The sequence below is a fragment of the Haemorhous mexicanus genome, chromosome 3 (assembly GCF_027477595.1).
Source record: "Haemorhous mexicanus isolate bHaeMex1 chromosome 3, bHaeMex1.pri, whole genome shotgun sequence".
NCBI classification, from domain to species: domain Eukaryota; kingdom Metazoa; phylum Chordata; class Aves; order Passeriformes; family Fringillidae; genus Haemorhous; species Haemorhous mexicanus.
The window spans coordinates 112,391,484-112,419,460 of record NC_082343.1 but is presented as its reverse complement, the minus strand read 5'-3'; the positions used below and the strand labels follow the sequence as shown (position 1 = coordinate 112,419,460).

General features: G+C 45.3%; 3 protein-coding genes across 7 annotated transcripts; 2 read left to right on the top strand and 1 right to left on the bottom strand.

Annotated features, from left to right (window-relative positions):
- The first annotated feature begins 4 nt into the window (after nt 1-4).
- On the top strand, nt 5-10,892 carry TDRD6 (tudor domain containing 6). Of its 3 annotated transcripts, XM_059843019.1 has the most exons (5): nt 5-6,611; nt 7,035-7,153; nt 8,241-8,330; nt 8,753-8,810; nt 10,234-10,892. In XM_059843019.1, exons 1-5 carry the CDS (start codon nt 5-7, stop codon nt 10,293-10,295), a joined length of 6,936 nt encoding a protein of 2,311 aa, XP_059699002.1. In that variant the 3' UTR covers nt 10,296-10,892. The 3 variants fall into 3 exon arrangements, with proteins under 3 accessions (XP_059699002.1, XP_059699003.1, XP_059699004.1); XM_059843020.1 differs by lacking the exon at nt 8,753-8,810; XM_059843021.1 differs by lacking the exons at nt 8,753-8,810; nt 10,234-10,892 and having other exon boundaries at nt 7,064-7,153.
- A 472-nt stretch (nt 10,893-11,364) lies between these two features.
- On the bottom strand, nt 11,365-27,976 carry PLA2G7 (phospholipase A2 group VII). 3 transcript variants are annotated; one of them, XM_059843023.1, is made up of 11 exons: nt 27,631-27,976; nt 20,927-21,054; nt 18,714-18,864; nt 18,041-18,134; nt 17,348-17,416; nt 16,726-16,873; nt 15,203-15,316; nt 14,841-14,932; nt 14,251-14,424; nt 13,096-13,244; nt 11,365-12,759 (listed from the first exon to the last, which is right to left on the bottom strand). In XM_059843023.1, the coding sequence occupies exons 1-11, from the start codon at nt 27,974-27,976 to the stop codon at nt 12,656-12,658; spliced, it is 1,569 nt and encodes a 522-aa protein (XP_059699006.1). In that variant the 3' UTR covers nt 11,365-12,655. The 3 variants fall into 3 exon arrangements, with proteins under 3 accessions (XP_059699006.1, XP_059699005.1, XP_059699007.1); XM_059843022.1 differs by lacking the exon at nt 27,631-27,976 and adding an exon at nt 21,221-21,725; XM_059843024.1 differs by lacking the exon at nt 27,631-27,976 and adding an exon at nt 21,548-21,724.
- IMP3 (IMP U3 small nucleolar ribonucleoprotein 3) lies at nt 21,763-23,153 on the top strand. Its single transcript, XM_059843035.1, has one exon. It carries the CDS (start codon nt 21,830-21,832, stop codon nt 22,385-22,387), a length of 558 nt encoding a protein of 185 aa, XP_059699018.1. The 5' UTR covers nt 21,763-21,829; the 3' UTR covers nt 22,388-23,153.
- Nucleotide 27,977: the final 1 nt, after the last annotated feature.

Here is a 27,977-nt window from a genome sequence, read left to right as displayed (position 1 = left end):
CGCGATGAGCTCCGGGCCGGGGTCCCTCAGCCGCGGTGATACCGTCACCCTGCGGGTCCGCGCCGTGGGGCTGTACCCAGAGGTACCCATCCTGCGGTTGTGGGGGCTTCTAGGTGAAAGTAAAGCTGACTATGCCCTCCTGTACCGCGAGATCCAGGCGGCGGCCGGGCCGCGCCTGGCGGCCCGCCCAGAGCCCAGCGGGCCGGGGGTCAGCGGGACCAGGCTGTGCCCAGGAGAGATGGCACTGGTGGAAGTGTTGGGTGTGTGGTACCGCTGCTGTGTGGTGAGTTGTAGTGCGCAGGGGTACCGTGTTTTCCTGCTGGACGAGGGGTACGTGGTGACCACATCCGCCTGTTACCTGGCACGGGGCTGCTCAGAGCTGTTCCAGCTGCCCCCGGAGGTGCTGGGCTGTGTCGTGGCCGAAATCATGCCCTCCCACAGTAACGAGGGGACAGCAAGTGGCGATTCACCCGTGTCCAAGTGGACCGTGGAGGCGATGGAGTTCCTCAGCTTCCTGCAAGGCAAGGAGGTGTCTGGTGTGGTGCAGGAGGTGATAATGCCGCAGGTCATCGTGCTCGAGCTGCCCCAGCTCGTGGCTCAGATGCAGCAGCTGGGCCTGGCCAAACGTGTCTCTCCCAGCTGGTTCTGCCAGGTGCTCAGGCGCTGCCTGCCTTCTGGCCAGTTAAAGAAGCAGCTCTGTCAGCAGCCTCCAGCGTGTTCCCTTGGAGCTTTTGCGGTTCCACAGGTTGTCCATGTGTTGCTCTCGTACCAGCCTCTGTCACCTGCCTTGGATTACTACTACCCTCAGCTTCAGTTGGGTGTGACAGAGCCTGTCCTGGTGACCCATGTCTCGGACCCACACCACATTTACTGCCAGTTGCAGTGCCTGTCACAGGAGATCTGTTGCCTTTCTGAGACTATGTGCCATGCTTATGACCGGTGGGAGCAGGACTTACTGCCCAAAGTGGGCTCGCCCTGTGCTGCCCGTGGGATGGATGGCCAGTGGTACCGTGCCATTCTGCTGGAGCTCATTGCTGGGGAGCAGGACCAGCATGCAGCTCTCGTGATCTTTGTGGACTATGGCAAGAAGGAGACTGTGACCAGGGCGAACCTGCGCCATTTGCCTGCTGAGTGCTTTCGCATGCCTGTGGTCACTTACGTGTGTGCTCTTCAGGGTGTTTCGGATGGGGGCTGTGGCTGGTCCTCATTGCAGGTTGATTTGCTGAAAGCGTTGGTGCTCGGCAGAGGAGTGAGTGCTCACATCAAAGCCTTTAACTCCTTTGAGCATCTCTATTATGTGACTCTCTATGGGGAAGATGGTGTTGATTTGAACCATCTTTTTGGGTCTCAGGCTTGCTGCCTGGCCAGCAGTCATGTGAGCCAAACTGAGGATCATGAGCAGCTGGAAGTAGAGGAATCTTTAGTTGAAGAGTTGGGATTGCCACCAGAAGCACCCCCTCTTTTAGCACATGGGGATTTGGCTGCTGCTGCTGTAGCTGGTGTGTATCTGAAGACCTGGACATTGTACAGTGCGCAGGTGTCCCACCTCCAAGACCCATCTGAGTTCTGGCTGCAGCTCCATGAGTATTACCAGCTATTCAGGCAGCTAAGACAGAGCATGTGGAATTTTTATTCCCATTCCACAAAGCTGGATGGTGCTGGGTGGGACCCACAGCCTGGATCCCTTTGTTGTGCCAGTGGGAACGAGGGTGTCTTTTATCGAGCAGTGGTTACCAGGGTGCTGGACACTGGGGTGGAAATACACCTGGTGGACAGAGGCAGTACGGAAACTGTGGATCTGTGTGCTGTGAAGGAGCTGCTCCCTCGGTTCAGGGAACTGCCTGCTTTAGCTCTGAAGTGTTGTTTGGCAGGTGTCTCCCCTCCAAGAGGGAATTGGAGTGAAGCTGCTGTGTCTGCATTCAGGGAGATGGTACTGAACAAGGAACTAAAGGTTTGGTTTTTGAATGTGCAGGGTGACAAATACATGGTTGAAATTTTTGACCAGTCCCAGTTAGGGGAGGGAAGAGTAAGTAAACTCATGGCCCAGGGGGGTTATGCTAAGTACCAGAGGTATGAAATACCCAAGACTTGCAAGAAATCAGACGAGTCTGTGACACAGGCATCTTCCCTAGTGTGTGCTGCGGAGGAAATCCAAGTAAATGCAGAGAGGAGGCTCAGAGAAGAATGTGATCTAAAGGGCAGTGATAGAATATTTGATTCTCACATGGGTGTGGTGGTCAGAGAGAGCCCTATTGCAGCTATTCATAATTCTAAAAATAGTGAATCTCTTCTTTCTCGAGACTATGAGGGTAAGGAAAATCTGCACACCTCTTGGAGGCAGAATTATGTGGAAATTAAGCCAGGCTCCTCTTGTGGAGGCCACTTAGAAGTGGGAAGTACAGTTAATGTTATTTTGTCATATGTTGAGAGTCCTAGTTGTTTTTGGTGTCAGTTAAGTAGAAATTGCCAGGACCTTGAGATACTAATGGATGAAATTCAGGAGCATTGCAAGAATTCATCCAAGCCACATGTTTGGCCAAATCTTGTCTGTTTAGCCCAGTACTCCGAGGACAAAAAATGGTACAGGGCTTTAATAGTTAGTGAAGGAGTTTGTGCAGAAAAAGTTGAAGTCATATATGTTGACTATGGCAACAGAGAGCAGGTGTGTCTAACGAAGCTCCGTGCAATTAATGAGCGCTTCCTTAGGTTAGAGGCTCAGGCATTCAGGTGCAGCCTTTACAACTTAATCCAACCCCATGGTCAGAATCCTTTTGCTTGGGATGAAGAAGCAATTCGGGCTTTTCGTCAGTTTGTTGTTGATTCATCATCTGACCTTGACCTGAAGTGTACAATCTTTGCTTTGGCTTCAATAAATAGGGACCTCTTTAACATTGTAGATTTAATCACACCTTTTCAGAGTGCTTGCCAGTTTCTCACTGAGAGAGGTGTAGCCAGACCTTTATTTCCTCAAAAGCATCTGGAATCTTTGGTCCAGCTTCACTCTTTCTATTATTCTAGTCATGGTATCAAAATTGGGAGTGAGGAAGATGTTTATATTACACATGTTGAGAATCCATGGACATTTTACTGCCAACTTGAAAGGTGTGGAGATACCTTGGCACAGCTGGCTGATAACATTACTTCCCTGAGAGAGACAGTGACCAGCTCAGGATCCTTGGGGAAGTCTGGGACATTGTGTCTGGCAAGGTACTCTGACAGTCAGTGGTATAGGGGAGTAATAATGGAAAGACAACCTAAGGCTAAAGTCTTCTTTGTGGATTTTGGGAACACAGAGACAATAGAGACAGATGATCTGCTTATTTTACCCAATGATGCTTCTGATATCTTGCTTGTGCCAATGCAGGCCATAAAGTGTTCTGTGTCTGATGTACCATCTGTTTCCAAGGAAGCTGCAACATGGTTTAAGGAAGCTGTCCTGGAAAAGAGATTAAAAGCAATAGTAGTAGCAAAGGACTCTGATAATACACTGCTGGTTGAGTTGTTTGATAGAAATACTCAAATTAATACAAAACTGAAAGAGCTAAGCCTAAACAGTACAGGACTGCGTAGTCGTGTACACAGTGAGACTTTGTGCCCTAGAAATACAGATGTCCATGAGAGGGATGAGACTGCAGGGTCCCCTTTCGATGCAGGCAGGCCTCTTGAAAGAAAAAAATGTCAACCTGAAGCCCAGCAAGAGCAAGGGAGCAAAAGACACTTCAAAGAATTTGTAAACCTTTTCCAGCACTCTGTGAAGGGACATGTGGCAGCTGGATTACTAGAACCTAATGAGGTGCTCAGCAGTAAGAACAGTGCTGTTTTGTTGAATAAAGTAGGGGAGGAGTCTCTGCTCTTTTCCCAGATGGATACACTGTCAGATACTAAGTCTGATGCTGAAGGCAGGTATGTAATACTTAAAAATGCATCTGATCTACCACCACAGAAGATAGTGCCAGCTCTTAAAACCTTAGTGTATGTGTCTTATGTCAGTGACCCACAGGATTTTTATGTTCAACTAGGGAGTGATGAGGTTCAGCTTAACAACATTTTGGAAAGCTTGAACAATGGGAAATCAGTGAAGGACCCATGTGGACAGCTTTTCCAAGCAGGAGATTTAATCAGTGCTGTTTATTCAGAAGACAGCCTGTGGTATCGAGCTGTAGTAAAAGAGAAGACTTCTGACAATTCAATAAGGGTACATTATATTGATTATGGTGACACTTCTGTGATTAGTGTTGATCAAGCACGCAGGCTCCCTAAGAGCTTGTCATCTATTCCAGCAATGAGCATTCACTGCTTTCTGGGTGGACTCAAATGCAGAAAAAATGCTGGCTGGACAGAGAAAGCAGTGTTTTACTTCACCAAGAGAACAAGTGAAATCTTGCTGTCATGTGAATTCGTAAAGAAGGTTGAGGATAAATGGGAAGTTATTCTCAGTGACCATCAAGGTGTAATAACAGTGGATTTAGCTGATAAAGATCTTGCAAGTAGAGAAAGACTTTTCTCAAGAAGAAAAATTGATAAAAGAGAGAACCATGACATGATCACTGGCTATGAGCCTTTTCCTCCTCAGGTACAAAATGAGATTTCCTGTGTAAGTGATTGTAAATCGTTTATCTGGAAATTTCCAGAGGCAGGTCAGACTTTAAAAATTTACGTCACAGTAGTCAATAGTCCAGGATACTTCTGGTGTCACTGTGCTGATACCAAAGACGTGAGCTACATCGAGAAAAAAATAGAGGAAGCTGAAAAGCTTGGACTAAGCCCTCTGAATGATGGCAAGTCTTGTATTAAAAGTGGTGATATTTGTCTAGCAAAATACAGTCAGGATGGGTGGTTCTACAGAGCTCAGATCAACAGTGTGAATGATGACAGTGTTGTTGTTAGACACGTGGATTACGGAAGCGAGGAAAGCGTCAGGCTGGAGATGATCCGAGAGATGCCATGTGAACTGCTCAGAGTACCTGGGCAAGCATTTGCTTGCTGTCTCTCAGGTTTCAGTCCCCCAGATGGCTCATGGCTTAGTGAAGCAAATAAGAAGTTTTATGATATGACTGAAAATGTTGTGTTAGAAGCTGAAGTTGTAGAAATTTGGGAAAATAAAGATTCTGAAGTCCCTCTGTGTGTTGTCAAGCTAGAAGCTTCTGGCAATAGTATTAATGAAGAGATGAAGCCTTTCTGGAAGGCTAATAAAGAAACTGGTGACAGTGCTTTCTCAAACCTTGGCAACCCCATAAAGGAAAACAGAACTTCAGACAGCAATTTGGGTCTTTGTCTCAACCAAGAAACTACTGCTGCTTGTGGATTAGCTCAGGAGGAAAGTGCTTTATTTTGTTCTGATCCTTTCCTGGGTGTAACTTCTGAATGCTTAGAAACTGCAGAAGCAAATGTGTCAGTAGGAGCTGCCAGTGGGAAGGCTGATGAAGGATGTGAAATAGGAGATTGTGAGAACAATTTTGATAAAAAGATACCTCTCTCTGAAGGTGACAGTGATAACAGTATGCTACTAGAACCAATGAGAAACTGCAGTCCTCATATTGTGGGCAATGGAATGAAAGCTAAAGAACAAGACTTGTCTGAGATACTGTTTGGAGAAGAGGCTGAGCTGAAAGCAGAAGTGACAGGCAGTGCTCCAGCAGCCAGCCTTTTCCTAGGAGAAGAACAAGAACTGCAGAGATTGCCAGTGCTCCAGGCACAGCCATCTGCAAGCAATGGAACAGAGGCATTAGGAGAACTGGGTCCATTAGAAATGCACTTACCATGTGATGATCTAAATGAGCTCCTACAGGGGCTAGAGAGAGTTAAGGAACAGTCCTGTGGTGAAGCAAGAGAGGAAGCCCTGGAAGCAAAGTCTCTTGAAATGCAGGCAGTGTCAGGCAGTGAAACAAGACAGACAGTGTTGAAGCAGGAATTGCTGGTGCTGCCAGATGTGAGGGAGGAGACAGGGCAGTTGACAGCTCTGAACTGTCTTGAAATTTTACCATTACTTAATGAGAAAGAAAATCTGGTGCCTCTAGTTAGTGACAGAGAGAAGTCAGTAGAGCTGGCTCCATCTGATGTTCAGCCTTCTTTGGGAGAGGAGACCAAGAAACTGCTAGTGAATCTGTCTGGAATTCATGAAGCAGAAGCTATACTAGATGACTGGATGGAAGCAGACCCTCCTTCCCTAAGGCTGTCATCATCTGGTGGTAGACCTGACAGAGAGCTACACCAGAAGATGCATGACAAGGAGTCAATGCTAGGAGCCAAATTTGAGCCCTTTCTGGAACTGGTGCTGCCTAATGTTCAGCCTCCTGAGGAAGACAGGGAGGAAGATTTGTTAGGGCTGGAACATGCTGTGCTACAGAGTTCTGCAAATAGTGGAAGTCAATTTTCATTTCTTTCAAAAGACTCAGCGAATCAAAGGCCTGTTTTCTCTGTGAAGTCATGTGACTGTAAAGTTGAGAAACATAAGGGGTGGCAGAAGAAGAAAGATGACTCTGTGGAAGAATGGATGGAACAAGACTTGACTGACTCATTTAAAGAGAGTGAAAATATGTGTATTCAGTCTTTAGGCTGTAAGCCTGGGGAAGACAAAAAGCAAAATGAGAACTTGGCTGACTGCAGTGCAGGTAAAGTATCTGATTTTAAAGAGTTAAAACATCAAAATGTTGTGCCAATCAAAAATGAGAATAGCTTTCTTGTAAAAAATATCCAGCTTTTATTCCCTAATAAGATATTGTATTAGTGTTGGTGCTTTGATTTAAGGACAGCAGACTGAGTAGAGTTTCTCATGGGTAATGTGACAGTCTCAGAAACTAGTCTTACTTGGGAAGATTAATGGTTTTGAGAGGAAATCCATTTCTGAGCATGAAGTGCATTTGCCATTTGTTCGGGACGACAAATATTTAACTTTCAAATATCAAGTAGTTTGGAGGGGGTGGGGCAGCAGTGTTTGAGGTATTTTTGAGGGGTTTTTTGAGGATTGATTTTTGTGGGATTTTGTGAGGTTTTTTCCCCTTCCTTCTTCATTGCTAAATTACCATTTCTTGTAGCACACCATGACTATCCTTGTAATCTGAAGGGCTTTGCTGTTGGTTCCAAATGTGTGGTGTGGACTTCTCTCAAATGGTGTGATGCTCGCATTTTGGAGGTATCTGAGAAAGGTACCAAGGTAAGTGTGGTTTAAATACTCTTTCTGCATTCTTAAGATCTAATCCTCCTTTAGTCCTTTTCTAAACTCTAAATAATTTTTTAAAATTTTTTTACAGAATTTAAGTATTTCAAAGGCTGATTCTGAATTTATAGACTAGAGAGAAACAGCGGTGTCTCAAATAGAGTTGATGATAAATGTCAACACTTGATGTTCCTTTCACATCTTATTCTCTTTTATTGACTGGGAATACTGAAGGATCTGGATCCAGTTTGAGGCACACATATGTGTGTGATTCTGTCTGGCCTGAAGTTAGTGTTCTGCAGTGGAGCTGTTTTACCATTAAATGCTCATGAAACTTGCCATTATTTTACTGGTGTTTTGAGGAGTTAGTGTTAGAGCAGTAGAAACTTGTGAAGAAACTCAAACTATACTGCAAGTAATAATGAATCCACAACTATGCCTGCTTTAGTGAAATGTGTATTGCATTAGTGGTTGGTGGGAGTTAAGTTCAACAGTAGAGAATAATGCAGTGAGGTGCCTTGTTCTGCTGCTGTTTGAGCTGGGGGATGAATGAGACGTCTTCCTTCAGTCCAGGGGGAGTGTGTATTGATGTACACACATGCACAGACATTATACTTACATAAAATGACCTCTAGGTTATAATTCAACATTGCAAATCCAAAAGGTCGTTACATAAAAGCATAATTTTGAAAGATGGAATGTCTGAGATCGTGCAAGCCAGCTCTAGTGCTGGTAGATCCCTTGGGTGTTTAAAACTAAGCTCAGGTGCATTCAGATGAGAGGCAGTGTCAGGGATTATCATGTAATGGTATCCCTATTCACCAGCTTCCTTCTGTTTCTGATCTAGTAGTTGTTTTGTAGCCCTTTTCTCACTATGCTTGAATTAGGAGCCCAGAAGAGCCTTGAGCAACCTCAGTCACTACATTCAGTTTTATTAGAGAGGAGCTTGTTCTTCTTTGCAAGATCCAGACTTCTCAATGCCTTCTCAAGGCACAGAGTCCTCAACTGAGTTTTCCTACTGCTGTGTCTTGCTTGTTGAGTGTATTGCTGCTGTGCTAGATCCCCTTTGGCTCTGTCTGTACAGGTCTTGAACCTCTGCAGTGGCCATGAGGAGATTGTGCATCCTGAGAACGTCTGGAACGGAATTCCTGACGGGGCTCGCAGATCTTCTGAGGTATGGCAGTGTGGTACTGGACTGGGCAGGACAGTACAGGTTTTTAGAAAGGCTGCTAACTAACTGCTAAGTCATGAATAATACTTCTATTGTGGAGTAATTAGGAAGCAATAGTAAGGTTTTCACCAGTGTTCTTCATGAAGGACCTACCAGTGGATGAAAAACTTATGTCTGGAACCCAAAGCTCAGGTCATGAGCCATGCTGCTGGTGATGATAACAGCATGAATTTCCAGTTTGTTCTTCACAGGCAGCCTTTGTATCCAAGTGAAAAGTGGGCAGAAGGCTAATGTAGTGAGTTACAAGGGAGGAAAACAATGATAAATAGGAGTCCAGTAAGAAGTTAGTCTAGTATTAAAGGAAGCACCTCAATGGAAGTCTTGGCAATAGTGCCAGCTTCCTAACAGGATCCCTTTTTGTGTAGGCATTAACCCCTGCAACAGAAAACTTGCAGTCCTTACCAGAGGAGTCCTTACTTCAAGGTAAGTCTACTTTAAGCCCCCACATGGGTTGTGTGCTCTGTGTTTGAATAGTTTCTAATTTTCTAGGAAATGCTTTCTTTTAGAAAATACAGTTGAAACACTAATTTGAGCTTATGTAGTTGATATTGCTGGGGTTTTCTTGATAGCATTAGCTTATGTATGTTAGTTTAAGGGTGACTACATGGAATGAAAGCTGCTACTGTGTCTGGATTACAAACCAATTTAGTATTTATTTATTCATCTAATGAATTGAGCCTCTTGGAACAGCTGGAGTGGTTGACCTAAGTTATAGATTTTGGCAGGGTTTTGAGCATTGCTATCAGCATGCTGTTCTTGGTCATGTTTCTGAGGCAAAGTGAGCAACTGCTAGGCAGATTCTATTAAGCATTTAGTTTAGCATTTGAGTGCCCCAGTCCCATAATCTATAAATCTAAATCCATAATAATACCATTTTAGTAGTTGTTAGGATAGTTTGTAAACAGTACATGTACATCTTTATTGTTACTTAAAAATTTTGAAGTGTTACTGGTAAGCACCTCTTAAAGTGTACCAAATAAATAGTACAGGTTATTTTTGTTTATATGCTGTTATGGATTTGTAGAGCAGTTCTGGTTGAAAGGGGCCTTTCCTGGTGGTGAAAGCAGGGCATATTTAGATCAGGTTGTTAAAGAAAGACCTTACTGCCAGTTCTGGAATCTGTCCAAGAATGGAGACTCCAAAACCCGTCGGGGCAATTTGTTTCTGTGGTTGCCTGATGAAGACTGAGTTGAAGTGGGGATAGCATTTGTGCTTTCAGGTATTAACTGGTGATTGTATTTCAGTATAACTACTGGTTTATGAGTAACAAATAAGAAAGCCTACAACAGAGATTGGGTTGCCTGTTGAGCAAGAAAAAGGGTAGTTAAAGAATTTGATAAAATGTTAAAATGGTCAGTCTGCAAACTCTCTCCCAAAATTGCATCCCTCAAATGCAGGATTATTCTTGATTTTGTGGATTTTTTCTGTTCTTGAACCCTTTGCATCGAGTTAGTGTGGGCATGAGAGCACCAGCACAGGAAAGGTGAGTCAGGGTCATGCACCCACATGTCACAGAGCTGGAACCTACTGCACACACTGCCACTGCCTGGAAAGGCAGTTGAGTAGGAGGTACTCAGGATGCAAAAACTCCTGCAGTGGTTTATGCCAAGCCCACTGAGGGATGGAGTAACTTGAACTCATAACTGAAATCTGAGATCACTGCTGCTTCATCTTCTTGGGCACTTCTGCTGTTTCAGCTGTTTTATCTTTGTATAATAAGTGTAGTCTTTTAATGTGGTCCAGTATGTCAGTAATATTTTTGATCTGAAGCCTTTTTGATCTTTATGCCCTTATACACAGTTATAGAAACATCTTGATGGGTCTAATCTGTGTTTATTCCCTATAGAAAAGCAAACTGGCTGCAATAGCAATTTAGCTGAAGATCCTCATGTCCTCCAGCAGTGCTGAAACCAAATGGCACGTTGACCACATGAAACTGAACAAGTGCCTGTGTATGAAATGTTCCCATGCAAATGTGTTTGTGGGAACAAAAATACCAGCAGAGCATTGAGTGGCTTATTTTTTCTACCTGACCAAATACCTGTCACTGCTGAACTTCCCTATACAGGAATAGTGTTGGCAGACTGCTATTTTCACCTTGTTTTCTTACAGCTGTTGTTGCTAGACTGTTATTGTTAGCTTGTTTCTTATAGCTGTAATTTCCTAAATAAGAATTTGCCTCTTGACTGGCTTTTTTTTTTTTGACTGGGGGTGCACTGACTTGTATGGAGTTTTTGGTGGGTGGTTCTTCAACAGAAGTTTCTTGTGAGTTTCTGTATATGCTATTGTGTTGTACAGCACTGCTTTCTGATGTTTGCTTTTCCAAAAGTTGCATTGTTAAGTGTTTTTTTTCTCAAAAAAAAAAAAGTTGAGGGTGTTTTGGGGGGTAGGGGTGGGGAGGTTTTTTTTCTCTCCAAAGGAAAACATAGTTGTTTTGGGTTTAAGTCTTGCATTTGCTGCTGTTCTAAAGCAATGGAAGAAGCTGGAATAAAGCTTTGCCTCATATATACTGGTTTGTTAGTGTGTTTTAATGACTTGTGTCTGTTCCTGTGCAGAAGCCCAAATGCTGTGTGAGGGCTGTAATGCAGTCACTGGTTGTGTTTCGACCCTTACCAGTTCTCTAGAGCTATGGTGAATGTTTTGAAACATTAATTGTACTTAATTAACTGAACTTGGTGCAGTTGTATTAATGAAAGATGCTTTTCCTATAAATATAAAGACCCAATGGAATGGTTTTGCTGCCACAAGTGTGCAACAGGCTGAGCTGTTTTAAGGAGCTGCTGCTGTTTTAAGGAGGTCCCACCTTTTACTCTCCTTCTCAGGTGTTGAAAAGGGGGTGCTGTTTTATAGTGGTGTTCCATGCTCCTATATAGCATAGCTGCTCCCTCCTCTTCAGAAGCTATGGATTTTTCATGCTTAAACAAGAACTTAGAAACCCAAGGTGGGTGATAGTGACTCTCACAGTAGATCTCAAGTGTTAGTGCTGACTCAGTAAGACAAACACATTTATTTGCTTAATAGAGACAATACATGGCACTAGGCTGGGGAGAATTTAATTAAATTCTGAAAGACACGTCTTTAGGTGTTATTGCAATTTCATTTTAAGATCACAGATTATGTAAAATACTTAATTACACTGTTAATTTCTTAATTTGTTTGCTTCACTGGTTTTGTTTGTAACCTGATTTTGAAGTGAACAGAGTTTAGAAAACACCCTTCCATGGGGCAGCTTCAGGCAGTTCTGATCCAAAAAGGAGAGCCTAAAAGAAGGCCACCCAGGTGGCTACTGACAATCTTTGTCCAGATACTACCACTGCTGTCTGTCTCTGTCAGTGGGAGCCAACTGAGTCACCTAGAGACCATTGTGAGTACCTGGAGAAAGCTGAGTTTCTGGGGAGTGTTTACTACCTGGACAGACCTCAGGAGCTGAAGCAGTGCTAACAAGGACCATGTAAAGGGAGCTGTAGAGGTACCACATCTCTATTTCCCCTGCAGTCTGACTGTGTGGTAGTTGAAACACAGACAAGGGAGGAGCTGCTGGAGCTTTGCCCAGGGGCAATTACAGTTGCTACTAGTGTGGACCCATGGAAAAGCTTTTGAGATATAAACATCATCCTCTACCTATGGCACTAAACACATTTTACTTTTAAGTGGATTAAGCTCCTGTGAGGAGTCCTGTGTCTGGACTTTCTCTGCTGTCAGCTGAAATCCTTCTTGTAGCTTTTACTGTGACTTATTAATAAAAGACACAGTCTTGAACACCACCCTCCACAGGCATCTCTAACTCCCAACTGTTGTCAGAGCACAGCTGAAATACTTAGAATCTAAAAGAAAAGTGGTGGTTTGGGGTTTTTTTGTTTTGTTTCTTTTCCCCTACCCTGCAGGAAAGGCTTGCTGGATGCAAACTGACATAAAGTTTGGTAAACGAACCTGTAGCTGAATTCCTTGGAGCTCAATCTGTCTTTCTGCAAACTTGACTCCAGTCAAAACCAGAAAGAGTATTTAAATTATTACTAAATAATTTCCCCAAGCTGCTTACAAAGCAGAAGTTGCCCTATTACAGTATTTCAGAGCATCCCACTAACTCATTTGAACAGAAACCCTCTGTTTTTATGATTATGTAACTTAGTGCCTTGCCTCTTTTTTTTTTTTTCTGTTCCATAGCCCAAAAGCTTTGTAGGTGTTTAATGCCACCACATGTCTGAGCAGTGTCTGACCAATATTAGTGTCCTGATGTCCATGGCATTTTCAGTAGTTCTCTGTACTCCTTACTCAGATTCAGCTGGAGATGTGTCAATATTGGTTCCAGGAATAACATTGGGTCCTATACCATCCACAAGAGAATCCCACTGATCAAAATCCTTCTTAAGACCTAAAGGATGGGGGAAAGAAAACCAATTGGCCATGAGTTATGTAACCAGTTTTTTGTAAAACTACACTGAATAATGAAATCAATTCCGCAAAGTAGGGAAGGAAATATGTTTTAAGGAGGAAAAAATTATACTCCAGATTTTTTGTACCAGAACAAAATGTCAGTGATTTTCCTCTGAGTTGCCAAGATTCCAAAAGTAACCTCTAAAAGAAGTCTGACTTATTTTTTCCACTGACACACTTATTTTGATCTTGTTTAAACCAAATGGTTATATAAAAAGCTTCACAGGAATGAAATATTAGTCAACTTCATACTTTGCTGTAAACAGATACTTACTCAGATGTTTCTGTAGGAAGGCTAATGAAGCATGATTGCTGATATCAATGGCTTCATTTGGATCTATTTCTCCTTTTAATTTGAAAAATCTTGCAATGATTCCTCCACTCACAAAGGTGAAATCAGGAAAGCTCTGATGTACTGACCCCCTGCAAAGAGAAAAATGATCAACAACCTTGTAAGACTACATTAAATTGCCTGATTAAAAGATGCACAGACTTCAGTCAAATGTCTTGTGCTGTTTTTAAGAAAAGATAAAATGGGTTAATCTCACAAGCAAGATAAGCAGGAAATTCTGCCCTAACCACAGAGGGGAGGAAGGTTTGTACATCCTTGCTTTAAGTCACTGTAACTACAACAGCAATAAAGAGTTGGCTTGGCAAAGCATCAAAATCAAGTTGTCTCCCTGCTCAGTGGTGCAGTATAGAGCCATCCCTCCGCTGGCTGAAGAACTGTCCCCAGAAGGCTCTTTCAAGTGTTCAAATGCAGGTGATGCACAGGGCTCAGCACAAAGCTTGCAGCCCAGGGCATGAATGCACACCTTGGAGTGTCTTAAACTTGGGATTCCTGGCTGCTTTGAGAGGTCTCTGTCCCTGCTGTAGGGGATGTATGGCTAATTTAAACATACAGTGAAAATGTGGGCCATGAGGACAGACAGTAATAATATCATTTAGGCTGGAAAAGACCTTTAAGATTATTAAATCCAACCATTAACCCAGCACTGCCATTCCAGCTCTAAACCATGTCCCTCAATGCTACATCTTCATGTCCTTTAAACACCTTCAGGGATAATGACTCCCCATCTTTCCTTAACAGCTTGGTCCAATGCCTAACAACAGTTTACATGAAGAAATATTTCCTAATATCCAATCTGAACAGCCCCTGGTATGACTTGAGGTCATTTCTTCTTGTTCCCTGGGAGAAGAGCCTGCTCCCTTATCTGGTTCCACCCTCCTGTCAGGGAGTTGTAAAGTGAGGAGGTCCCTCTGAGCCTCCTTTTCTCCAGGCTAAATATCCCCAGCTCCCACAACTCCTCTTCCTCCTCAGCCTTGTGCTCTAGGGACTGTCTGTCTGTCTGTCTGCAGTCACCAGTAACTGTACAGCTCCAACAAGAGCTTTAACCACGGATGGAAATGATGGCTCCTGAGCACTTACTTGATAGTGATCATCTTTTTGTTTGTGTCATTGGAGATGAGCTTCTTAATCTTTAAGATGTTCTCAGCCCACTGGAATTTTTCAGAGTTGATAAAAAGCAGTGGTTGCTGGATGCTGTTTTGGTAAATGTCATCACCTACAGGAAGCATCCATACATCGAGGGCAATGCCACACCTGCCAAAAACATCTGGATATTGGCACAGAAGCAGAAAGCTTGGAAGTTCTGAGCATGCTTTGAGTTGCAAGAGACTTGGGAAAGACCAAGTCTTTCTGATACTGAACAGGTAAATGAATCACTTTGTTTCATAATTACTCTGGGGGAAGAGAATTAGTCCATTCTTTCCATATGTTGGTCTCCACTGCCAGGTGCAGCTGGACTGCAGGGTCCCACAGTATCATGATATAAAAAGATGCAGCTGTTATGTTCTACCACATCCCCACACTTGGAAAAAGCATGGCTGGAGAAAGCAAGACATGCCAAACAACACTCTTCTTCAGGAGTCAATTAGTAGTTGGGGGATCCTAGGTAAAGTGCCCTGCTCCAGACCTCTCAAGTGCCAAATGTCTCTGGCCTTGTTTTGCATACTTACCTAAATCTTATTTCTTTGCTGAGACTTTCAATAACTGTAGCACCACCAAAAGAGTGTCCCATCACAGCTATTCTGCTAGTATCAACAGAATCCTGTCAAAAAAATCCAGGTGCTGTAAGAGACTTTCTTTCCCAAACTTAGGTTTTTAAAGGGAATCATTTTTTTAGGCTTTAGATCCTACTGAAGTAGGAAGAGCATCATTTCAGCTCTGTTACTCTCTATCCAGCTTTGGATGACCTGAGAATATTTTCAGAGTTCTACACACTGATCTTCAGAATATATGAACTAGTTTAGAAATAGAAGGGGGAAATCAGAAGCATTATTAGGTGTTTAACAAAATGCAGGTGGCACCTTCCACTCACCTTTAGGCTGTTCCAGTCAAAGTCTGAATGTAATACATTTGTTACTTCCTCTCCTGAATTGATTTTAAGAATGAGATTGAGAGCTTTGATACACTCCTGTGCTCTTTGCTGAACCTGGGGAGAAAGAGAGGTTGGGACAGAGCAGTGGAAGGAATCATCAGTCAACTGCCAGGCTTAAGAGCCCCTTAGACACAAGACTTACTCTGATAGTTTTCCCCCACTATTCTGAACTGCAGAATGGAGCCATCTGACAAACAACAAAATTGGTTTCTGGCAGTGTAAAGAGCTGAAGCTCTTGTGTAGAACCTCTGCACACAGAGGCATTTATCCCTGTAACATGCACAAAGGCTATCAACTCCTTCATCCTGTCACTGCTTAAGAAGAAGGGTTGTTAGGATGTGCAAAGGCTTAAGTTGCAAAACTCAAAGGAAGGCTGACTCACTGATGCTTCTCAGGCTCACGCGGATGAACAAATGTCACTCTATCACTGCCCCATCACATAATAGCCTTGAAACTGCCTTTACACTGGATAAACCAAAGAAGAAAAGTGAAGCCCATCCCATGTTTTATATATACTCATCCTTGAAAACTGTAGAGAAGCTGTTGCAAAAAAAGGTTTTCATTGTTCCGTAAGAACAGTTTTTAACTAGTATGTCAGTGAAAGAAAAGCTTCAAGAAGAACCAAAGAATAGCAGCAATCTTGGGAACCACAGTGTGTAGGCAGCCAACAAGATGTCTGTGCATCACTGAATTTCAAATAAATCCCAATCTCCTGACTTCTCTACTTGTGAAATGTGCAGAAAACAGCTTCTGAAGATTATTTCCAAGCTCAGACATTACACATTGACACTCATGGGTAGGACATTGTACTCATCCAGGAAATGACTCTTGTACTATTGTCTGTATGGCCCAGGGAGATAAAGAGAAGCACCTCCCTGGCTGAGTTTTCATTAGCTAGAAAAACCACTCCCATACTTTAAATGTCAAGTGTATGCTTGGAAGAGCTTGTCAGTATGGCCACATTACATTCAGCTTGGATACTGCTTATAATAAATTGGAAGTCTGCACTGTTTACATTGCTAAAAAACACCTTCAAGTGGGGTAAGGACTATAAAGCAAACATCCCACTCACAACATCATTCCATGGAACAGTAAAGGAAAGCTAATGCAAGCCTAAGGCTACATAAACACTTGAGCTCAGCTCTGTGTCACTTTTAGGCTGGGCTGGGCAGTAAAAGTGTAAGAGACAGAGAAGAAACAGAAAGTTAAGTGGAACCAGAAGAGAAACAGATGACTCAGCTGAAAAGTGCAACTTCAAGAAAAAGCTTTGTTGAGGGAATAAGCTTATGCTCTGAAGAAAGCTATTGTTGGCTGTTCCACTTTCAGGGGCACAGGACTCGATCCATTTTCATATCTCCACGAGCCATGGCAGAAGACTGCTCCCCTGGCCAAAGGGAGACTCTGCTAGCCCTAAAAACAGCCCTCCTGCCACACTTCCCAGAGCACAGAGCCAGCCCAGGCACCTGCTTATGGCGCAAGCAACGCTCTTCCTCTCCAGTTTTCAGTTTCCTGTAGTAGATCCACTCCTTCTCCATGTTAGGTGGAGACTCTTCCTGTGACTCAGAAACGGACCTTCTTTTACAATAATATGTGGCTGAAGCAGATTCATCTCTGCAATACCAAGAGGAGGTTATTTCTGGGTGTGCATTCCATTTGGTTTGAGATGAAGTCAGCAAAAGTTTTAGATTTCACTCATCTGAAGTGATCTAGCTATCAACCAGTTTGCAATTGCAATTGCAACCCAAGTCTACATAGACTTTCTAAATAATACAATAACCCCACCAAAACTCCCACCTCCCCTATATTCTTCACCTACTTTATATTCTAACAATAAGAGTGAGACAAATAGCATATCTGAAAAATGACAAATGATATCTACCCCAAGACTTTTCATTCTCAGGCTTATCTAAACAAAAGTCCCTTTGTTTGGAGAAGAGTTGAGCTATGGGCAGTGTGGGCAGGGCTGAAAAAGAGATGTTAGTTTTTCTTTTTAAAAAAAATCCAGAAGTTCTTCTCTAGAATAAATAACATTCTGTTCAATGTGAGAAAGTTGCTTTCCATCTCCAAAATGCGCAGCAGACTCACCTGTGCTCCACAGCAGCCACTATAAAGCCCTGAGAAGCCATCTCTATGCAAATAGCAGAATAGATTGTCCTGCAATAAAAACCACTGGTGAGATGTCATTCTTTCAATTCCATTGCTCTTTAAATGCTGACCACACTAGGTATGCACTATTTCAATATTTCTTCTCTTTGAATTTGCTACCCAGCAGAGCAAGATTTTGTATGCCAGGCACCAAAGCCTGTTCACAAAACTTTGGTACCGTTTTACTGTCTGTTCAGAAAGGAAGATGCCACTGATTTTTGATAAGTAGCACACACAGCACTTTGCATCTTCTAAGAACTGACCAAAAATCAACCAGCTAATCTTCACAACATCCTCATGGGCTGGTAAATATCTTCCCCTTCATCATACAAAGGGAAAACACAAATGGAGCTCTGAGCAATCTGGTCTAGGGGAAGCTGTCCCTGCCCACAGCAGCGATAATCTTTAAAGGCCCCTTCCAACCCAGGCTGTTCTATTATTCTGTGACCAACAATACACCAACCCTGCTGTTGTTTCAGTGGGGGCATAATGACACATGAAAGCCTGCTCTTCAAATCTGTTTCAGCTCCACAAGGATCTCACCCCCCTACTGAAAATCTGTTCAGAACCACCCTTGGAGACTGCTGTCTCCATAGACAACAAAACCAGTTTATCAACAAACTGCAAAATTACCGAAAAGCTCCAAGTCCATGGGAAAAAACAAGAAGTGGGTATTTTTCTCCTGGCTTAAAAGCAGCATTTGACTTTGCAGGACAGGTCACTGAACCTAAATAAAAATGGAAGTATACATCATTATTACTGGCATGAGAGAAAGCGTTTGTTCCTGTGGGATAGATCCCAGAATGTAGTGATCACTAATATCAGAGCAATCACCTGAAGATAAGGTGCCAAGACTCATCTTTAAAATAGAAAGCAAATATGGATCTGATTCTGAAAATATGTTCTACTTGACAGAAGATACTTGTCTTCTCCCATCCACAGCCTGGCACAAGGTCTCTATATCTCTTAAATCTTCACAGTCAGGCATCCAGGTCTTGCTGATATTCAGACCTTAGGATCTCTCCGACTTTTGTATCTTTGCACATTTCCTTGTGGGATTCAAATCACAACACACAGGTGCAGCTGACCTAGAGCAAACTGTCCAGACACTTCACACTTCTATCCACAGCAGTCAGGGACTGCCTGAGAGCTGGGGTCACATTCAGCACTCTCACTTCACAAACCCATCCCACAAAACCACACTTTTTACTAAAAACTCTTTTTCAGCCCTGCAGCACTAACACCCTACTCATGGATTGTGGAGGCAGTGACAAGAATAAAGGAATAAAACCAGGAGGAGTCTTACCAACATAGTAATGGAAAAGCCTTTCTCCTACAACTCGGTACATATTAAGGAAGTCAGAGAGTCCCTGATAGTATTCTTTGTCTGGAATCCATCGTGCCTCTGCGATATCTGTGGCATCATATGCTGGATAATACAGGCGCAAAAAGCTTCCCTGGGATCACGAAAAATTTTATTAAAAAAATAAAAAAAGGAATATTGGTATTTATTTATATATGGCAGAGGAAACGGAAGATTAAAACATTTGTAGAAAAGGTTTTGGTTGCAAGAATGCAGTTCAAGAGAATTATGAGCATCTCATGAGAAAATTACTATCCTTTACAGGCTTTGATGCCAATCCTATGTCACAATCTTCCTGTGCCTACAATGAATTTAAAGTAACATGAGATACACATCATCACAGCATGTGTGGAGATACACATCACCTTCTCTAGGTTACCTTAGGGCTTATTAGAAATGCTTCATTTAATTAAGTTAATTATTACAAACACTCACTACCTATTTGCTCAATAGGTATCTGGATCTTTTCTTCCATCTCTGGATCTTTTCTTCCATCTTCTTCACTGGGAACGGTTTGATGATGTGTTTTGGTAAGTTTTATAGGGCTGACTGTTAAAGGGGTGACTGAAGATGACCTGAGAGCTGGAGCACCTCTCCAAGCATGACAGGCTGAGAGAGCTGGGGCCGTTCAGCTCTCTAACGTGGCTGCACTGTTCCTGCCTAAACTGAGCAGAGGCTGTCACCAAAACCCTTGGGCAGCTGCAAAGCAAGGGAGAACAATACATTGCTCTTCCTCCTCATCAAGATGTTCACAAGTCTCTTGTGGTCCATCCTTCTAAACACAACTTTGTTGGCCTGTGTTTCATCTGCCTCTGTTTCTTACCACCAGTTCAAATCTCTTACTGTCTGCACTTCAGGTATCCCAGGAGAGCACCCAAGCTTTCCACACTCTCAGGGACCTTCCATACCCCCTTGTCAGTCTTTTTCCTTCACAGACAGCAGCAATGTACCAATGCACACCACAAAGTAGACTTCCCAGCAGATGAACTGTGTGCAATTTGCATTCTTGTTTCCTAGTCTGCAAGGGAATTTGCAACACCCCTTTCAAATTCACTGTCTTGCTCCAGCTGTACTTTTGGTTTAGCAAGTTACAACCAGGGCCAAAATAAACATGAGCTTTGAAATAAAACCTGATTTCCTGAACACGAATTTATCAGTTTACCAAAAGTTTGTTTAATGAAGCTTGTTTCTATTCATTTATCAAACTTAAATCAACCTTTGACACAGAGACCATTGTGGAAGAACTTTCCTCCACATTGGTAGTGATATTAACTTGATCTCAGAACAGTCCCAGTGAGCCTCCCCAATGACTAAGTGATTACCAGAAAGGGGAAGAGGTTCATTATTTATGCCTGAGAGAACTGCAGTTGTTCATAATGCTTATGTAAAAAAACTCACACGGGCTGACTGCAAAGAGAAATTCATAACTTCTCTGTGCTGATAGAGAGTAAGTTCAGTAAAGGAAAACATACGAACCATTACAAAGTGATCTCAAGTTCCACTCCATCTGGCTACTCTCTGGAGTAAAACCACAGTGTAAATGCAGGTGTATTCTCTCAAAGGCAAGAGGATTTGAAATGGAAACTCACAAGGAAGATCATTACTAGTCTGGTTAAAGCCCCTGTCTCACTGTTGAGGCTTTTCACTGTGCTAACCTCTTGCAAAATTGACATCCTGTTCATCTTCAGTGAGATAAAATCTCAACAGACATCTTGTCTCTTACCCTGCAGCTGAAACACTACATAGGCTCATCTCCCAACCCTGCCAAATCCTCTTGGGATCTTTGTGATGAGAACAGCCACAGTCACAGAGACTGCATGTGGAGTCTCGTCGGGAGCCCAGCACAGGAGGCAGCAGTGGGGTGGGTGGGAAGAACCTCCTGGGTTCCAGAAGGACACAGTTTCTTTGCAGTATCTTTTGTAGGAGAGTCAGGAAGGCAAGGACATTAGAAGAGGGAGGAATTGGCCATTGGAAAGGTTTGCAGGTTACATCCATCTGATAAATGCCCAGTACACATCCTACACCAGGATGGAGAGGACAGAAAGCTCAACTGTGAGTGTCAGCATGGAGCACACAGGCAAGACCTTCTGCTTTAAAACTGCAGCCAGTTGTTTCACTAACATTGTAGCTTAAATCCAAAGAGTCAAGAGCTTTACCTCAACTGCATTTTCTGTCATCAGGTCTGTACATCCAACTGAGTGAGGTCCCTTTCCTTCAGGGATCCTGTAAAACTTCTCAGTGCTGCTGCTGCTCCACATTTCCATTGGTGCCCTCACCGACGAACCTGGGGGAAAATGCAAAGCAAATCAAGAGACCACCATGGCCTCTGTGACCAGACCACCCACACTGAAACAAATCCAACACGCTGAAAATTCAGAATTAGGAAAATCAAGATTGAGCCAATGCAGAAATCTGCTCGTGAGAAACAAATCGCGAATTGTCAACCTGACCTGTTCTACTGGGGATTTTCCTTGTTGTATCCTGAATCCCAAGGAGCAGACAGCACCGTGCACTTACAGAAAAGCGGGATGAAACCTTTGGCTGGCGAGGCCGCGGCGGCACTCGGGAGATCTGCGGTGCTACGAACCGCACAGAGGGAGGATTCTGCTGCTCCTCAAGGAAAACCGGCCTGTGCGTCAGGGGGAGTGGGATGTCACGGAGAAACACAACGCCGCTGCCATTTTTCCAGCAGGAATGACGAATCCCGGGCTCGGCCCCTGGCGAGACAAGGTCGGGCTGCCCGTGCCGGAGCGGGTGTCGGGGCGGTGTGGCCGTACCTGGGGTGACCCCTCCGCGCCGGGCTGGCCCCGGCGATGCGCAGAGCGCGGGGGAAAGCAGCCGCATCCCGGGCTGGGCTCTATCTGCCGCCTTCTCCTTGGGAAAGGCGACACGGAGCCATCCTTCTCCCGGTACCCAGCCGCCCGGCCGGGCTCCTCGGGGCGGGGCTCCCGGTGCGATGTCACGGCTGCTCCTCCCCGGAAAAGGCGCGAGGCCGGCGGCCGCTCCGCCCCGGAAAAGTCCCTCTCAGGCGCGGCGCGGCGCGTCCCGGTCCCGCAAAGATGGTGCGGAAACTGAAGTACCACGAGCAGAAGCTGCTGCGGCAGCTGGACCTGGTGAACTGGGAGGCGTCGGGAGGGAACTTGGCGGAGGTGCGGGCGCTGCGGCGGTACCGGGTGAGCCGGCGGGAGGACTACGTGCAGTACAAGGCGCTGGCCCGCGCCGTGCGCACCCTGGCGCGGCGGCTCCGCGACCTGGGCCCGGCCAGCGCCGCCTTCCGCGCCCGCTGCGCCGCCGCGCTGCTGGAGAAGCTGTACGGGCTGGGGCTGGTGAACAGCCGGCAGTCGCTGGCCGTCTGCGAGAGCCTTTCGGCCGCCGCCTTCTGCCGCCGGCGCCTGCCCTGCCTGCTGGTGAAGCTGCGCATGGCGCAGAACCTGCGCCACGCCGTCACCTTCGTGGAGCAGGGGCACGTCCGCGTGGGGCCCGAGGTGGTGACAGACCCCGCGCTCCTCGTGCCCCGCGCCGTCGAGGACTTCATCACCTGGGTGGACGCGTCGCGCCTGCGGCAGAAAGTGCTCGACTACAACCAGGAACGTGACGACTATGACCTGGCCGCCTAGGGCTGTCCTGCCTCACAGGACACGCACACCGAAAAGACCACGGCGGTGCCACCACGGGATATTCACACACCCGCAAAGGCAGCCGGAAGGAAACTGTGCGCTTCCAGTGTCATATTGACCTGCTCCTGGCTCCCTTTTACAGCTAATGGTTCCATTCATCCATACAGAGGAACAACCTTTACACATCGACTGCTTCAAGAATATATCCAGTGGCCCAGCTCCATCATCTTCCCTGGCATGCTGTCCTGGTTTAGGGCAAATTTTTCTTCTCCCCCCCTTCACACTCAGGTCTAAAGGTGCAAGACAGATGGGGATATCAGCATCACCCCAGGACACATCTCATCATCATCCCCAGTGTGCCCAGCTCCCTCATCCTTAAAAGTGCATCTCCATCATCCTTACATCCCATAAAGCAGAAGTGCTTGGAAAAGTCTGCCCAGTTGCAGGAGAGGATTTAGGTCAGGCTTAAGTGCTTGGCAGCTTAATAGTAGCTGCTGGAAGGGGTTTTAAGCCAAGCCAAGAGGCTGTTTTAAGACTGAGTTTAGCTGCTTCACTGCTCTTTTTTCAAGAGATTGTCCTGGTTCCTCCTTCAGTTGCTGAATGCACAGGAATCAGAGTTACTTCTGGAAGGGTTTTCCCTTGATATCAAGGAACAAGGAGGGGATTTCTGGGGGTCAGCAGTAAACAAGAAGGCCAAATACCATGTTTCTGGAACTGTTAAAAGTTTTAGCCAAAAACGGAATTAAAAACAAAACAAACCAAAAAACTTTATTGTCATGTGAACTTGTTTGATGCTTTGAGTTGTGTCTTTGCTGTGTGGGGTTCCAGACGACCACTGGGCATCATTTATGATCCATCAGGATCTAACTGGGGAGGTGTTGGAGCAAAAGCTGATGTAACCATAACTGCAGATTTAGGGGGACTTTTGCATTAAGCACATTAGCCAGGGGCTGTTGGGAACTTTCTTCCCTTTTGATAAAAAAGGCAGAAAAAAAATAAAACTGTTGAGTTTTTTTAGTGGGTGAAGAAATGTGTGGACTGCTTTATGATATAGTTTCTCAGCGTTTATTCTGATTTTTAAATGGTCCAGTAAGCCCTGTTTGCCACCTTTCAGAACTTTTTTTAAATTTAAGTTTTTATGTAACTTATGTAACTGGTTTTATTTTAATAGCCAGAAGGCTATTACTGAGTTGTAACATGTTTATCCTAGGAATGCTCTCTTTCCCTTACCCAGGGCTATGAAAGGATTTGGCAGTAGGTTTAGGAGCAGAGCTGTGACTGTCCATCCCAAATCCAAAGAGCTGGAGTGCAGCTACTGTCAATGCTCTCTGGATGTGGATGCCTTAGTGTGGCTTTTTTGAACAGAAAAAGTGTTCAGGTGAGGTATGTTTTGGAGGTACTGCATGACCACAGTCTGTCACCAAATAATATGTTAGGTTTTTATAAGGCAAACAGAATGTTTAAATTTCTTTCCAATCTCAAAAGCCAGCTGTATTAAGCAGAACAATTATTAATGCAATAATAGATATTAAGAAAAGGACACTAAATGGGTGGATAAACCACTTGCCTACTACTGCTGTTTGTAGTTGAATTTAGTTCAGTAACCATAACCCCAACAACATCTTAACCTTTTTCTTAGAGTGTTCATCTTGCTTATGGTAAGAAATGCAGACTGAAAAAAAGTTTCACACCTGATGCCTGACTTTTAAACACCTTCCCAGCTTCCCTTTCCTCTAGAACAGTGCCATCATTTCTTGGGAAATTTAGAAGGTGCCTTATTCAGGTGCAAGTTAAAGCAGTGCTTTTGCTGTGCTTTACTCTTTTGGGGGAATTTAAGTAACAGCACAGTGACTGTGCAGGGCATTTTAGTACTGAGATGCTGAATTCCTGCTCTGCCCCACCTGTCCAGCCCTTGGAGGAACTCTAGAAAAAGAAATGGCAAACCTCCAGCCTGTCAGCCTCTGCAGTTTGTATCAGCCCATTCCTTTTGTAGGAAACCTACTTTTTATCATTCATCTGTGCACTTTCAGCATCTGTAACAGGAAAGAAATAACCCTGCAGACTGTTAAGCAGTGGGAATTTATTTCCCTAGAAATATGTGGGATAACAGCATCCATGAGCCCTGCTTTCCTCCTGTGGTACTGGAAATCAAATTCTTATGTTCTCTGAGAAATCAGGCTGTGTGTTTATAGGACTGTGTGTTTTAAGTCTAGAATTTCTTAACTGTGCTGGTTGTACAGTAGCTGAGACGGGAGATGAGTGTCCTGCTCCTCAGTTTTTAGTAGCTGGCGTCCTTGCACATCCCTGACCAGGGCTGGGTCTGCTTCAAGTACGACAGATAAAATGGAAGTTCCAGCAGCACAGCCACATTCCTGATGGTGATTACAACCAGGGAAATTATGGCTTCTTCATGTTCCGTGGTGGTTTTGCCTTTAGTTCTGGGTTTGGGTTTGTTTTCCAGAGCTGACGTGCTGTGGCCACTGCTGGGTGGTTCCTGCAGCAGTTCTGGAGCTGGGGATTGAAAGAGCACAGGAAGTAGCTCCTACAGCCTTTCCCAACACTTGTATAAACATGGAGGCTTTTGTTAAATTCCAAGGCTGATCTAGTGTCAGTAAAATTGGCTCAGCTTCCATGGTCTTGTGTGAGCTGGCATGAGGATAAGATCCAACACTGCCCTTTTTTGGGCCAGGTCCTTCAAACTCTCCCCTCCAGTGCTCTGGGGACTTGCAGCAGGAGAACTTATGCATGTGAGAGTAAGAGGATGGGGTCCTGGGTGTCACTGTGCTTCTTCCCTGCACCTTCTGAAGTGGGCTTGATGTTCCTCAGGTGCCCCAACATCTCCATGTGTCTTGTGGGAAGTTGTTGCTGCAGGACAGAGGATGGTGGTGCTGCTGATCAGGCAAACTCACTCCACGCCTGACAAAACTTGGCAGCTGCCACCTCCATATGTGCCTGTCCCAGGAGCTGGGGTGTGCAGGGGTACCAGCTTCTCCAGAAAGGGAGAACAGAGCTACAGGGCGGTCTGGGAAGTGCAAAAGCCATTGGCAAACAGCAAGTGGTTTCCAGGCAGGAGCTCTCACTTGGAGAGTGGGCAGCAGGAAAGGAGGTTTTACCAGGGCCTTTGGTTTTAGGTTTGAGGGGGTTATTTTTTTCTCTGGTTTTTTTCCCCTTTTTTTTCCTCTTTTTTTTTTTTCCTTTTATTTTTTTCTTCTTTTTTTCCCTTTTATTTTTTTCTTTTTTTTTTTTTCTCCTGACCTTGGCTTTCCCTTTATTTGAAGGCTGCCAAAGCAGAGAAGCTGAGGCTGAGGAATGTGGGGGAGCTGAAGGAAGGAGTCCTTCACACTGATGCCTTTTGTGCTGCAGTGTGTAAAAGGCTGAGGCTGTCACTGAAATGCAAATGTGTGGCTTTTCACTGATCTAAGCTCTATTTTTTTCCCAGTAAACAAGAATGCTGCATGTTTTAAAGGCTGCTTCCATCCAACATTTTGCTGTGGCTTAGTGCTGACCTCAGTCAATCACTGACCACTAACCACACATGACCATGAGCCTTGGGGCTGAGGAAGGATGGTACATCCCCCTTCTCAAGATGGGAAATGGAGACTGAGAAACTAAGGTGGAACTGGGCAATTCCCAAGTTTTTGGCTGATGGTCCTATATCCTGGGCTAAGCCAGGGCCTTCTAGCCTTGCTGAAGGGCACTTCCCCATGCTTATCTCTGCAGCACTCCCCAATAAGAAACCCCATAGCAGATGGAAGTGTCACTGTCCCCTTTTTGAGCTCTGAATAAGGTTTTAAATATATCCCCTGACAGATCTGACCCTGGCGATTGCCATTTCTCATCACCAGGGCATGGGATCACCTTAGTCCCTATCTCAGAAGCCAAAACATTTCAATATTCACTGAGTCTGGGGGATTATTATCTTGAGAGTTATGTCAGCATTTACATGAGAGCCCCAGCTCTTGTCTCTGCTTTTAAGTACACCATTTTAGGCAGTGAAGCATCTTTTCTGACCCACTGCTTGCTGGTTTAGGCCTGCAGCAGTTCTTTGTAGTAGGAAACCTGTCTGCTGGGAACCATCTCCTCTCACTTCTCTGCAAGCACAGCAGTCTTTTCCTCCCTCGTGTCAGCTGATTTTGAAGACAGAAAATATTTTGCTCCCAGCAGGCTGAGAAAGGGGAGGCCACCCATTAATGAGAGATGGAGATCTGAGCATGTCCCATTCCTCTTGGAGCTGCTGTTAGGGGATCCCATGTGTCCTCAGCAGGGTGTCACCACAGTTTAATCCCACATGTCCCCAGCAGTAAGCCACCACAGTTTCTGGGCTGCTGTGAACACGTCAGTGGAGCTGATGAGTGCAATCCCAGGCAGCACCACCACCCCCAATCCCTACCCAGAGGAGCCACCACCTGCAGCTCCTGGAGAGGCTGGGATGATTGTGTCATAGGATAAAGTGCAGGCAGGCTGTCCCGGCGGGTCCGTGTGGATGACATGGCAGTCCTCAACTTGTCCCTTGTACCTGAGCTTGGACTTGAAACACACCAGGGGAGCCACGTCCTAAAACCACCTTCCCTTCACACCAGCTGGGCCGCAGGGTCCCATGCACATACAGAGATGCTGGGTTTGGAGAAGGTGAATGCCGTGCTGGAAGAGCACTCAAACCTCCTGCACCTTGGCTCTCTCAGCTTCCCCAAAGAATTTAGGTGGGGTAGGAACACTGGAAGTCACCTAATCCAAACCCCTGCTCAAAGCAGGGCACACATAGGGCTGCCTCAGGTCTGCATGTCTCAGTGCTGGACACCTGAAGCACAGTTTAATCACCCTCACTGTGAGTTATATTTTCCATCTAGTCGGAGTTTCCCCTGCTGCAGCCTGGGACTGCTGCGTCCCATCCCCACGCTGGACACAGCCGTGTTTGAGGTGGGTTATATTTCCCTGAATGCTGTCCACACACGGACAGGCAAAGGGACATGTCCCCCGCCAGCCCTGTCACCCCGTTACCCGGAGTGAATCCCACCCTTCCGCAGGCACGCACAGGGATTTGGGGTCGGATACGGGGCTGGAAGGAAGGGAGGAAGCGGAGAAGCGCGATCCCTCGAGGGCTGGGGACAGGGAGTGCGAGCAGTGAAGCTGCGTGAGGTGCTGCGCAGAAATTACTCAACTCCTTAAAACTCCACTCACGTCACCATTGCTCCTCCCGTGCTCCCCCCAGATCCTTTTTTTGCTCTTTGCAGGGCTTCACGTACCTGTTGTGCGGTGTCCTGGCTGCCCCCTGCTCCCGTCCCGCCGTCCAGAGGAGCAGGATGTCCCCTCTGGCCACCCACGGCCCTCCGGAGCGGGGCGAGCAGCGGCTGCTCCCTCAGGAGGCCGCTTCTGTCGCAGGCACAGCGACTGCCGGGCTCTCCCCGAAGGGGAGGGACCAGCCTTTGCCTTAGTTTCCAGCTGAGACAGTCTTTCTGAGAGAAGTCTTCCCTGGGCCTGGAAAACAAAGTTCTGGCATGCAGCCATGCTCAGCACAGCCTGCGCGTCCCAGCGGAGCCCGCGGCCGCCGAGGTGCTGGGCTGAGCCCCGGTACGGCAGGGACAGGGTCATG

Bases quoted from the DNA above. Each gene is read 5' to 3' on its own strand.
- TDRD6 (XM_059843019.1), top strand. From the start codon at position 5: ATGAGCTCCGGGCCGGGGTCCCTCAGCCGCGGTGATACCGTCACCCTG. The intron at 8,331-8,752 runs GTATGGCAGTGT...CTTTTTGTGTAG, and splicing joins GGGCTCGCAGATCTTCTGAG to GCATTAACCCCTGCAACAGA. The intron at 8,811-10,233 runs GTAAGTCTACTT...TATTCCCTATAG, and splicing joins AGAGGAGTCCTTACTTCAAG to AAAAGCAAACTGGCTGCAAT.
- PLA2G7 (XM_059843022.1), bottom strand. From the start codon at position 21,614: ATGCGGCTGCTTTCCCCCGCGCTCTGCGCATCGCCGGGGCCAGCCCGG. The intron at 21,055-21,220 runs GTCAGGTTGACA...ATTTTCCCCCAG, and splicing joins GAAAATCCCCAGTAGAACAG to GTTCGTCGGTGAGGGCACCA. The intron at 18,865-20,926 runs GTAAAGCTCTTG...TCGTGATCCCAG, and splicing joins TGACAGAAAATGCAGTTGAG to GGAAGCTTTTTGCGCCTGTA.
- IMP3 (XM_059843035.1), top strand. From the start codon at position 21,830: ATGGTGCGGAAACTGAAGTACCACGAGCAGAAGCTGCTGCGGCAGCTG.